The sequence below is a fragment of the Haematobia irritans genome, chromosome 4 (genome assembly GCF_050003625.1).
Source record: "Haematobia irritans isolate KBUSLIRL chromosome 4, ASM5000362v1, whole genome shotgun sequence".
NCBI classification, from domain to species: Eukaryota; Metazoa; Arthropoda; class Insecta; order Diptera; family Muscidae; genus Haematobia; species Haematobia irritans.
The window spans coordinates 225,392,736-225,406,153 of NC_134400.1; the positions used below are offsets into that span (position 1 = coordinate 225,392,736).

Consider the following 13,418-nt stretch of genomic DNA (forward strand, 5'->3'; position numbering starts at 1 on the left):
TGATCCTAATTTCTTTAGGATAAACAAAGCATTTCTGCGTTCCTTGAATCTCTTTCGTGAGGGATTACCTCCTTTTGATGTCGTTACCTTAGAAAAGGTTCGAATTGCCAATGTATCGCCACCGGTAAATTAAAATTAAAAAGCAATTTCAAATTGCTATCTTACTTAACGAACAATTACACAAACTCAACATGGTAAAGAAACAAAAACGGAAAAGAATTATGACAAAAATAAATTAAAAAGCAATTGTATATCTCTATCTTACTCAACAAAAGATTTGTAGGATTTTGATTGCACTGCATCGTTTTAAGTAACTTCTTAAAAATATCAAGGCATCCAAATTTTTATCAGATAAACGCATTCTTGTCATATTGTCAATGGACCTTTTATCATTGTTTTTTTTTTTTTTATGTGGCACGAATTCCATTTCACTTGAACTCATTGTCCAAAGGAGGACCTGATCGTTTACTTCGATTTTTGATGAAATTGTGCTGTTTATAGTACAACTCATGCGTAATAAATTCTTACTCAATGTGTACCATAAATGTTTATAAACTTAATTTGTGGGGTATTAAATCTAAGGCCCCTTTGCAACGAATTAAGACTACAATTTATTAATAAACAATTTCAAAAAGCCATAAATTTAACAAATTGGGTTTATTTTTTCGGGATCCCGAAAATTCCCGGGATTCGGGATTAATCCCGTCCCGAAAATCCCGAGATTTATCCGGGGTGACAGCCCTAGTTGCACCACAGGGCATTGGCCGAATTAAATTTTAATTCTATAGATTTGGTAGAAGTCTAACAAATTTTATCCAGATCGAGTCAGTGAGGTGATATTGGAAGTGATATTTCAATCTTATTCGTATTCACACATAATTCGTTTATAACTAACAAGTAATCTTGATGTAATAAGAGATGTTGTGTCATTTCTACGAAAACATTTTTATTCTCCAAACGCCAATAATAGTGTCATAACTTTGCATATTTTAAATCGAACGGTCCCATCCCCAATTTCCCGCCCCTTCCGACCATGACGGCCTCGTCCCAATAACGTAGCGACAGCGAACACACCATGGCGGGGTGGAGGCAGAAGGATGTAATCAGCTACAGAGAAGGACTCACCAGCCGGATATATCACATTACAAGACTAAATACTAGCATATTGAAGCTGAAATATATGTACAATATTGTTTAAACATTGCCATTATGTATTTGCTAATACATTATTGTTGCCACGCCATGATTTTTAAATTGTATCCTATTCGAATATATGCATGATTTAATTTTTATTTAATTAGAGCGTGTTAAATCCTTATAGAATATGTAGGGAGGGATTAGTTAGTTTCATGGCGCCATTGGCAAAATAATTTATTTCTTGAAATGACATAAAAAGGACCAAAGGAGTAGCAAACCAATTCGCCAAGGAAAAATAAAATGTTATTTTGTAATATCAAGTAGCAACAACCGCTCAAACACCGTTTTTCTTGAACGAAATAAATACTTGTGTAAAATTTTTCGTGGAATGAACATAGTACAGGACTTAATATGGAAGACTCATTACTTATCTGTATTTATATTTTATTAAGTTATGTTTTTTTTTTTAATTTTTACATTTAAATAGATTGATGCATTAAAAATATATAACTAACAAGTCAACATCTCGTCCAAAAAGTTCTTAGCTCTCAGAAAATAAGAAATTTAAATTTAGCAGCATGTATATAATTTAATCCCCGGTGAATGGAAACTATTCCTATGAGACGATTATATAGTTACAACATTAATGTAGCGGTATAATAAAAAAATCAATGGGAAATTAATTATTGGAGGATAGCGATTCCAATGTAATGGATGTAGCAACAGAAGAAAGAGTTTCCAAGGACTCACTGTGTTGATGTCGAAAGATATTCAAAGCATCCAAAAAATGGATATCTTGCACTCCTCCCGTTTTTTGAAGGGCAAGAATATAAGCGTTGAATTTACCACTATCAGTCAATAAAGAAGGCATGTAAAATGACAAGTATGATCTCTTAAAATCTGAGACAATGGGTTCTTCAGTGTCTTGATCCGAATTATTTTTTTCTTTCAATTCAATCTCTCGCATAAAAGAACGATGTAATCGAATGATTTGTACTGACTGAAAATGAGCAACATACAGGAAAGGCGCTCTATAGAGAAATGAGCATGGTGTATATTCCCAATTAAGATCGTATGGACGAGATCGACAACCATATTCGTCAACGAAAATTCCATTTTCCATAAAGCATAACAGAAATTCTTGTTTCGATATGCGCAAGGCAGTAACAGGCGTATAGTTTTGAGTATGGGATAGAGTTTTGTCAGACATATCAATAAACTCTTCGGCGCCATATGTAGACAAATCAATTTCGAAAAATTTATCCGAGGTGACAATTGCAGAATGGCGGGTGAATAATATCGATGTAACAGATGTAGCTGTATCAAGGGCTCTGACCGGTTTGAATTTCTGTTGCTTTATATCGTACTTAAGTATAACAATGCGATTCGATGTGGAACCTATAGCAACCGTGTCTAAAGGTTTCTCATGTTCCTCGGAAATTTGTACTAGTTGCCATTTCTCGGTAGATGTGCGGTTTGCGAATGGCAATTCCAGAATGGATGCCTCTAACATAGGTTTCAAACATGCACTTAGCTGACAGCGAGATTGCAAATGTCTCAAGTCACATTGATACAATGATTGCCCCTGACATCCAACCATTATTGCTTTGGCTAAAGACTGGGATACTGCTATACATTTTACTCCGTCTACACCTGCGATATGAACGAGACTTTGTGTTTCAAGATGTAATGCATACAGACCACTGTTGCAACCCAACAGTAGGATCTTTTTTTCCTCTATTTCATAAGCACATTGTACTTCTGTAGGGGATGCATCAAATGTGTACATGATAGTGTCATTAAATTTTGATATATTTTTTTCCCCATCTGGTTCATCTAATTTGCCTTCATATGAATATTTGCTGACAGAATCTGTATCCAAAACGGGAGCAGATGGTATTGCTCTCTCACCTTCTACAGAATCTTGATATGAACTATCGATATGTATATTAGATAATATCGATCCTATACCTCCTCCACATGCATCTTTTACTGCACCTCGACACTTTCGGTGAACTGAATCTTTACATTCCCTACACTTCCAAAACGGTGATCCTGCTATTATGGGATTTTTGCAAGCGACACAATTACTTGCATTGATGCCCGTCTCTTGCAGTGATAATTCGAACCTATGGTGTGATTGCTCGTGCTTCGACAACCGTGCATTCACAGTATCATTTTTATTTGTGTCTGGATTAGGAATGCCCAATTCATTATCTATTACATTTCCTTGACACTTGTTTGAGTGTCTGCGTGGAGATTTATGAATATCTGTTGAAATTTCCAACTGATTTTCTTTTCCTTTTAGTGGAGATCTTAAAGTTGAGATATTCTTCTCTTGCATTTTTTCTATTTGCTCTTGTAAATTTTTGCACCGCAATTTTTCCCTTTTTAGTTCTTCTTGTAATGTACGGTACAAAATTGAATTTTCTATAGTATAAGGAGTCATATTTTCTTTCTTGTTTGCTGGTGTTGATGAAGTATGTCCAAAAATTTTATCTGCGAAAGTTTTCTTTTTCTTTTGTGTTAGATCTTCCACTTTCAGCTGGAGATAATCTATTAATTTTTTGTGCTGAGACAGAGTTGCTTCTGATTTGATATCCCGTTGCAGATAGAAATTCTCCTTCTCTTCCAAGATTCGTTTCAAATCCTGTATTTCTCCCTGTTGCTCCAAATTGGTATTTGAAACCTCGTTTAAACGCTGTGTAATGTTTTCATTATCTTCTTTGGCATGGAAAAGATCGGAGAGAATGCGGGCATTTTCTTCCTTCAACAATAGTAGCTCTCTACCCAAGTTATCGTTAAGAATCTGCAGACTTTGATTTTCATTTTGAAGAACTTCTACTTTTTCTTGGTTTGTGAACAGAGCACTTGTTTGGTCCGTCAAGTGTTGTTGCTGGTTCCTAAGCTTGATTTGCAATTCCTCCACACAAGCACGTTGTTCCTTAATTTCTGTGGACAATGCTGTAGTTCTTAGCTCTGCTGTATGCCTTGATAACTGCTCATTCTTCAAAATGGATTTAATTTCAAATTCTTTTTGCTCTTTCTCCCGTTGCTGGGCGTGCATTTTATCTAATTTTTCTTGAAGAGTTCTGTTGCATATTTGTTCTTTTTCTAGCATTGCTTCTACCTCGGTCAATTGATTATCTGTTACAGTACATGCATATTTCAGCCTTTCATAATTATCCTTGAGATTCTTTAATTCAATCTGCGTAGCTGATAGCTGATCTTGGGCCGCACTATGGTATTCTTTTTCATCGTTGATTTCCTTTATTAAACGCGTGCTCTCCAAATTTAGTTTGTCGCACTTTTGTTGACATTTTTGAAGTTTTTGCCTCATTTCACATAGCCGTTCCTCCAATTGTTTTGAATGGGAAATTTGACCAATAATCTAAAAATAAACATTACATTTGTTGGGTAAAAATGCTTTGGTGTTTAAAATGTATATAGGAACTCACTTCTGCTTTACATTCCATGCGTTCTTTTTCTGCCTTCTCCCACATACGATGTTCCTTAAGAATATCTTCTTTTAACATATTTATTTCTTGCTTCAGTTCATTGATTCTATCCTCTCTCTGTATTACAGCCTCCTCCGACAATTTTAGTGCACGCTTTGCTTCATCTCTTTCCACTTGAACTTTTTTAATACGGTCCTCAGTTAATTCCATTCGCCTTTGAGTCATTTTTTTCTCAGATATAACTTCTTCTAGATGTTTTTCAGCCTTCCATAGAGCTAAGTTTGCCGATCGTGCTGATTGTCTTTCGACAATCATTTGTTCTCTAACGGCTGTCAATTTGTCTTCCAATCGCTCATTTTGCTTTTCCAATATATCACCCACCGGGGTATGGGAATTAGCTGTTCTGGGTGCAGGCATAGGCTTTGTTGGTGAAAGACTCTGTTCATTGAATCTTTCAAGCATTGCTTCCAGCTTTTCCACAATATCTTGCAACTTGTCCGCTCGAGCTTTTTGCGTATTTTCATTCTCCTTTGCCACTTCTAACTCAATTCTTAATTGTTCGTCAATCATTCGAATATCCGATAGAGATCCTGGGGCTGTTTCGAATGGTGACGACTCAGCAGCTAATTCACTATTGGCAAGATTTTTTCCGCATTCCGCTACCTTTAGTAAATGTAAATTGTAATTTAGTAAATTAGTAAATTGAAATAGTATTATTCTTCCAGAAGAATAATATATACAGCGATTTTAAGTAAGGGGGAATTCCTCATCACGTCCCTCTTGCCGTGTACTCGTTTTAAATTATATGTAGGCCATTTAGGCCTTTGTATTATATTGAATGAATAAAACTAGAGTGTTCAAAATGAACTTGAAGCGTTTGTTCTGCGTATATTTTAAACTAAAACAGACAAACCAAACCATTCAATTTGAAGTTATTAAGAGAAAAAGTAGTAATCAATCAATGAGAGTAGTAATCAATTCCTAAATTTTTATATTTATATATCAAATGGTTTTTGTAACGTAGTCTACATATAGTAGTAAGATATATACTTAGTAATAAGGTGTAATAATGTCAAGTTTTTGCAGTCCTTGATTGTAGTCCTAATTATTTTTATATTTTTTTTTAAGTAAATTTAATGTAATTCTTCATTTTGAGTATCCCTGTAACCGTATATGGCCATTTCGGCTTGGTTGTAAAATGAGTTAAATAAATAATAAATAAAAAATAGCTTTTCTTTCGAGTTGTAAGGAAACTTTAATCTGAAACACTAATTTTCGCCTTCGTATATTATGGATTAGTTTGGCGGTTATTACTTATCGCCATGTTCTCAGTCCTAAGTGAATATTGTCAATAAATATTAGATTTTCGAAGAATCTGTACATTACCTGTAATTCTCTTTCCAACCGACAATTTTCTTGTTGTAGCAATTCAATATTCTTTTCATACTGGGAGATTCTGTGTTGTAAATCTGAGTTGCATTTGTGAAGCTCATTGTTGGCTTCAATTTCTTTATTTAGCCGTCTAAGTATATCATCATTAGTCCTTGCTGTTGCCAATTTTACTTCTTCGGACGATCGGGTACTTATCAAAGTATCATCTAGTTCTGTGCGAACATCACGAAGCTCCATTGTAAGTCGTGATTTATGGTCTTTTTCATGACGCAACTTGGCTCTTAATTCGGCTAACTTTTGTTCATATAACTCAGATAAGCTAGTTTTGTTTCTTTCGTAGTCTTCGCGATCTTTCTGTGCCTGCTCTTTATGTTGCTTCAACATTTCCTTATAATTATCCATCTTCTCTTGTAAATGGCTACATTCCTCAATTTTTAATGCAAGTTCAGCTTCGCGCTCATCCAGTTTAGTATTTATAGCTGCTATTTCCATTTTCTTTTCCATTATGCGTTTTTCATAGGCTGCGTCTGATGCGGTTTTAGCTTCATCGTACTTCTGTCGATTCAAACGCAAAAGCTCAGTTATAGTTGTTTCCTTCTTTTCCCACATTTCTTGTTCAATCTTTAATGAACTCTGTAGAGTCTTGATTTGAGTTCGCCAATTAGCCAACTCTGTATTTTTCTCTTTGATGATGTTTTTCATTTTTATTATTTCTTCTTTTGCATCGTCTAAAGCACGAGATTGTGTATTCGACTGCTTCGCTTTCAGTTCTGCTCTTAGAAGTTCTTGTTTTAATTTAGTTATTTCGTTTACACGCTCCCTATGTTTGGTCTGCTCTTCTTTCAATTTATTATTCAATTTTGCATAGCGTGCATCTTCGAGGGCCCCATATTCTGTTTTCTGAAGGTCCATATGAACAAAACTATATCCAATGAAAGGTAAATCATTCCCAGAAAATTCATTGGCATTCATATTGGTTGTTATACACTTCTTTACACTTGGGTCGACCTTAGTTTTTTTTCGTTGAACATCGTCGAAATTAGACGTGTCGTCGTCGCTTTGCAGCGATGGTATTATAGGAGGCACTTCCGATCTCAAGGATTCCCATTTGGTGGTTTCGAAAAAAGGATGTTGTCGAATTTTTTCGTAATTTAATCGTTTAGATGGGCTGGTAACTAGTCCTTGAATAAGATTTCGATAGTTTGAAGACAACTTTAATTCGCTTGGAAATGTAATAATTTCATTGAACTGGCTTTCTTCGCAATGGCTCAATATTTTTGAATATGTTTCGTGAACATTGTCCTCGTGAAATGGTGTTACCTCACATATCAATTCATATCCAATTATTCCCATGGACCAAAAATCGCAACTGACCTGAAATGTATTAATTCATGTCTTATAAACGTTCTATTAAATGAGTAAAAATGCAAATTATTTTCAATTAAAAAAGCAATAGTATTAATTCACTATACATATGCATTATTGTAATATTAACAAAAATATATAACATAAGAATTAACATTTCTAAATTTTGTGTTTAATTCAGCCCGTTTATTCGAATGTTTCATAGAGTGCTAAAAGCCATACTTACATCATGCATATTTTTGGTGAGCTTATATGTTGAAATTGTTTGAAGAAGCTCTGGAGCTATATAATCCGGAGTGCCAACAGGAGACAAGCTGAAAACGTAACCATCACGATCCAAGGCAGCAGCATTGCCGAAATCACCTAGCTTGATATGTCCAAACCGATCAATTAATATATTTTCTGGCTTTATATCACGATGCACATATCCCATACTATGTAAAGCGTTTATGCCCAATGTCAATTCAGCCATATAAAATCGAGTCAAATGTTCATCAAACGGTCCATGTCTTGACATCAAACTCAGAAGATCACCACCAGGTAAATATTCCATTACCAAATACAAGTAGTCAATATCCTATAAAAGGTTTTATTATTAATAATGTATTGGCCTACTAGTTTCGTGTATTATATGAAAGAATGTGAAGGTTAGTATCAAAACTAAAATGAGAGTAGCATATTTACTTGAAAAGCATACTGCAAATTTGTAATCCAATCGGAACATCTCTTGGACATTATATCGCGCTCTTCCCTTATTTGTGAACTTGTCATAACAGACTTTCTTATTTTTTTCATTGCATAGATGTCACAAGTTTGCTTTTCCATGACCAAATAGACGTCACCAAAATATCCTTTTCCAATTAAGGTGCGTATGCTAAAATCCTTTACATTGACCCTCAAATTTTGTGTTTCTTCTACTATGCGTCGGTCTGAGATAAAAACGAAAATGGAAGACATGAACAAGATTTGAATGTAACTGTTGGCTCCACTTACATTTGTTAACAAACTCCATCACATTTTTATCGCGTTTTCGTACTGCTTCCTTATCGCATTCACTGTAGAGTACGCAAAGGGCATCCAAAAGTCCCTCTCGGTTTACAGAATCCGATAATTCAGAACTAACGCCATAGCCGCGACCACCTGAACGAAGAAAGTAGGGGCAAAATGGTTTTGTAGTGCGTAGCAATTGTATTGACAACATATCCATCAATATATAATCAAATATGTTTTTTTTAATATCCAACATACCCAATATAGCATTGTTTAGCCGAGTTATGCGGACTGTGATCGCGTCACCACTTGCTGCCATTTTATATTCTTATTTATTAAAATTCCTTGATTTGTAGAAAGAAACACACATTTCCGCTTGAGTTATAATACCGGATGATTTCAAAAGCTTATATGACAATCAGATTTAAAAGAACTACTTGAATACCCTTGAAATATTTCAAGTTTTTTATGACCGTCGATATTTTTAATTGCAAACTGTGATGGAAAATGTAATTCCAGATCTTGAAGCGTTGAAATTTAAAAACAGCGTCCTGTCAAACCTGCCCAAAGCCGGTTCCACAAAAATTGACGCCTTAAAAAAAATTCGAAACAGAGGTCTGTCATTATTTAACGGCGTCATTATTTGTTTACCCGGCTACCACCAGGATAAAAATAATTCCCAGATAGTTGCAGTATTAAGACCTGTACTATGTTTTATTTCAGCTGCGAAATCCCATACAAAACCAAAAAATGCGAAAAATCTTCGAACTTTTCCATCATATCCTATTTCTGTTCCGAAGATATACATTGTAGTAGCCCTGCCAGCATTTCATCCCCATCGATGCCGCAGACTCTAAAGTGGCACTACAATAATCGCCAACTGTGATGGGGAAATGTATCAAAAAGTAAGAAATGTACATGAAAGTATTTTGCCATCACTATTATTACAAAAGCCATTTTGATATTTTTTGAAACCCCAAGCGCAAAAAGTTTCTTGTAAATTACTTGAATAAAAACAAAAGAAAACACAAAATTGTGAAAGGTATATTACCCTGCCAACATTTTTTGAATTTGGGGGCGCTTCTGAGAATCCCCACTACGTCGAAAACAATCATATACGACATCAAAAACTCGTCGGAAAAGTGTCGTCACTATTGCGAAGTTGTACCACGCCAAGTTACTACGAAAAAGAGTTTACGTCCAATCTTCTATGATCGTAGTCATAAGGAAAAACATCTGTGATATTTTAATTTAGTTTTGTAATTATTTTTGAAATTATTTTAAATACTTGTTTAATGTCGTGGTGTTCCTGTGCCGTTACTTTTTACAATTTAAAATTAATTTTAAAAAATATGACAAAAGACTAAATATTTCAATAAAAAATTCATCCCAGAAGAAGTTGGAAATCACCAACGAAACGTCGGATGTAAATATGAAATAAAGTCTTTTTATTTGCATATTGAGAGACCTTGAAAGCCCATTTTAGAACAGATCTAAAAATAACCAAAAATAAAGAATAAGAAGGTCGTACCAAAAAAATTAACAACGAAAAAGTTTCTCATCAGTGCAATTATTAGGTGCCTACATAGATCAATTTCGAAGGACACCAATAAGAACCCCTGCAAACTATCAGAAAAAGTGCATTTTAAGGTAATTGTAGAAGAATCATTGTGGTCAAGTAAAACACGATTGTGTAGATGTTTATTGATTTGATTAAACATTTATAATTTCTTATAAATATAACATTTTTCGGTTTATCTCATCACATTTAACATAATTTTTTGCATTAATAAAAGAATGATGTTGAGTTTTAAGTAGCAAGTTACATATTGCAGCGTCTATCAGCCAGTTTGTTTATTTTCGATGGAGACAGCGTGCCTGGAAAAATATTTGAAAAACGATCACTTTATTCTATTTGGAAATTCGAAAATTGTTCACCATATACCTTTCACAATTTTAGGCCGGTACTATGTTCATTCTTGCGAAAAATTTTTATGGAAACCATTATTTCGCACATAGAAAGCGGCGTTTTTTTAGGTAGCTTCGAGCGGTATTTTATAGGGAGCGATATTGGATTAAGTTGGTGGTTGTTGCTTGTTTTTACAAAATAACATTTTATTTTTCCTTGGGCAATTGATCTGCTATTCCTTTGATCCTTTGTATACCCTGCCAACATTTTTTGAATTTGGGGACTCTTTTGAGAATCCCCACTACGTCGAAAACAATCATATACGACATCAAAAACTCATCGGAAAAGCGCCGTCACTATTGAGAAGTTGTACCACGCCAAGTTACTACCAAAATGTTTCGCATGAGTGCAATTATTAGGTGCCTTTATAGATCAATTTAGAACGACGCCAATAAGGGACCCTCCAAACAATCAGAAAAAGTGCATTTTAAGATAGTTGTAAAAGAATCATTGTGGTCGAGTAAAACACGTTTGTTTAGATATTTATTAATTTGATTAAACATTTACAAATTCTTAAAAATATAACATTTATACCACTATCACATTACATTTAACATAATTTTTGGCATTAATGATGATGTTGAGTTACAAGTAGCGAGTTACATGTTGCTGCGTCTATCAACCAGTGTTTTTATTCCATGGAGGCAGCGTGTCTGTAAAATATCTGAAAAACAATCACTTTATTCCATTTGGAAAATCACCAAATTGTTCACCAATATTGTTATGACCCCAATAAACACAAACGTTTGAAAAATACTAAAATGCAATAATTTTTCAAACATTTTTTCAAAGGATTAGGGTAATATTCAAGTTGAGAAATTGTTGAGAAAATCGCGTTCTCAACAAAAAACAGACATTACCCTCAACAGTAAAATTCAACACAATAGCAATAATCTCTCAATTGTAATCCTCAAATTGAAATGCATTGCTACTCAATAATTTCTCAAACAGTTTTCAATGTGAGACAAATTAAAAACTAATATTGCTGCGAATATTTTCTAACCACAATTTGCATGAAAGCCAATCCCAGTTCTTACTGAAAGTCAACACTAAATTTCTAGTGATTTTGTACATTTTATTAATTTTTTTCGTTAAAAATATAATAATATTAAAAATAACATTAACAATATAAAAAATAATAATATGTTATAATACCAATCAAAACATAATTATCTTATTAAAGGTATTAATAACTAAAACTATCAATACAACTTTAAATAACTTAAACATTTTTCATGTATAATTTCCCCCATAATGTTGGTGTCACATAACTATTAATTAATTAATTATTAATTAATATGCTGACAATTTCAAATAATTACTATCGAGGAACTTGCTGGCCTGCGTGTTAGAATAGATTCCATCAAGAGGAATTCACAAAATATCAAACTGATGACGGAATGTAAATTGATGTAATGCACATTTTCATCCAGAAGTTCTTGATTTAGGAACTGTTGCACTTTGTTTTAATTGGTTACACTTTGCAAGTTTTCTGGAATCTTTTCTTTGTTGTTTCCTTCATCATTTTTTCACCGGTCAACATCTTCCAAGAATATAATATCCAATGATTTTAGTTTTCTGCAAAACAATCGAGTTTTGTGATTTCCATTACGTTTTCATTTCACTTTTTATTTTGACTTACCAATTATAATTACCGTTTTGGATTAATTTCAGTTTTATGTCAATAAAAATAACTGACCACGTACTTCGTGGCAAAAAATGTATTGAAACCCACAAAATTCCTCAAGAACGTTGGTGTCACAAAATTCTTGTAAAACTCATTAAAATTCGGGAAATTAGCAAGGAACTTGATGACTAGAGAGTTAGAATAAATTTCCAGCAATTTCAATTCACAAAATATCAAATTAAACCGATGATGCGATGTAAATTAAACTATAGGCGTGATGCGAATTATCACCCAGTAGTTGATATGGAAAAGCATAAATACCAAGTTTAATTCATTGTACTTTGATTTATGGAAACTTTCTCTTTTCGATAAGCCACCATCATTTTTCATTGGTCAACCTCTTAATGTTTCCAAGAATGCAGCATCCAAATATTTTAGTTTTCTGCAATGAGATTTAAATTTAGTGACTTCTCTAAAGTGTTGATTTAATTTTTCATATTGACTTACCAATTATTATAAACTATTTGAAGCAGTTCCAGTTACTTGTCCAACATTTTTCCATCGGTCAGCTTTTTAATGTTTTAAAGAACGTAGAATCCATCATTTTAGTTTTCGGCAAAGAGATATAATTTAGTGTCTTCCTTAAAGTTTCATATCATTTTTTTATTTTCACTTACGTATTATTAGAAACTATTTGGAGTAAATTCAGTTTTTTGTCTAAAATGTTTTTTATTTCTTTCAATTGACCACGAACTTCGTTGCACAAACAAGTATTGAAAACCACATGGTTTTTTCGTTGCATTTTAGGGTAGTGTTTTGTCAAAGTTTTCTCATATTATCTTCAACCCCTTTTCAAATATTTCGTCAACATTTTGGCAAATTGGAAGTAATTCGCAAACAATTTGAAGATGTATTGAATATGAGCTGTTTCAAGTCGAGTTGAATTTATGTTGATAATTATAGTTACCCTCAAACTGAAAAGTTGTTGCATTTGAAAAACGCTCATCCTGTGTTTATTGGGACCATTAATCATCGCACAGCCGTACAGATCAATCAATATGGCATCACCATAAAGGGCAACTGTCATTCTTGTTTACCCTTATTTCTTTCTTGTTCTTGATATACTTACGATCGCATTAAATAAAAAGAAGTCACCTTTTTGTAATTATTATTATAAGATTAATTGCTGTTAGAAAATAAATACAGTTTTAGTATAAAAGCAGCGTGCATTTTTTCAATTATTGTTATTGGAAACCAATTTAACGACACAACAGTTGGCGACGAGAGTGAAACCAAATAAATTAATTTTTATTGTGCAAATTAATTATTTCATTTTTTTTTTGTAAGGCAGTACGCGCATTACAAAATGGATGCCGCTCAATTTGCAGAGTTTATGAAGGCGCAACAAGCTTTGGTGGCGCAATTAGCCAAATTAACAACTGGTGCATCAACATCTAGTGCAGTACAAAATGGTGGCAGT

At 33.6% G+C, this 13,418-nt stretch overlaps 1 protein-coding gene and 1 long non-coding RNA gene across 4 annotated transcripts; both read right to left on the reverse strand.

The window, feature by feature from the left end:
• Window positions 1–1,564: 1,564 nt before the first annotated feature.
• On the reverse strand, window positions 1,565–8,897 carry sti (citron rho-interacting kinase sticky). 2 transcript variants are annotated; one of them, XM_075303675.1, is made up of 7 exons: window positions 8,601–8,896; window positions 8,346–8,492; window positions 8,037–8,281; window positions 7,579–7,929; window positions 5,982–7,361; window positions 4,596–5,258; window positions 1,565–4,528 (listed from the first exon to the last, which is right to left on the reverse strand). In XM_075303675.1, the coding sequence occupies exons 1-7, from the start codon at window positions 8,659–8,661 to the stop codon at window positions 1,817–1,819; spliced, it is 5,559 nt and encodes a 1,852-aa protein (XP_075159790.1). In that variant the 5' UTR covers window positions 8,662–8,896; the 3' UTR covers window positions 1,565–1,816. The 2 variants fall into 2 exon arrangements, with proteins under 2 accessions (XP_075159790.1, XP_075159788.1); XM_075303673.1 differs by having other exon boundaries at window positions 8,346–8,897.
• A 2,468-nt stretch (window positions 8,898–11,365) lies between these two features.
• LOC142233068 (uncharacterized) lies at window positions 11,366–12,940 on the reverse strand. Of its 2 annotated transcripts, XR_012721303.1 has the most exons (4): window positions 12,616–12,940; window positions 12,446–12,507; window positions 11,954–12,380; window positions 11,366–11,889 (listed from the first exon to the last, which is right to left on the reverse strand). It is a non-coding gene; the product is annotated as an uncharacterized LOC142233068 (long non-coding RNA). The 2 variants fall into 2 exon arrangements; XR_012721302.1 differs by having other exon boundaries at window positions 12,446–12,940.
• Window positions 12,941–13,418: the final 478 nt, after the last annotated feature.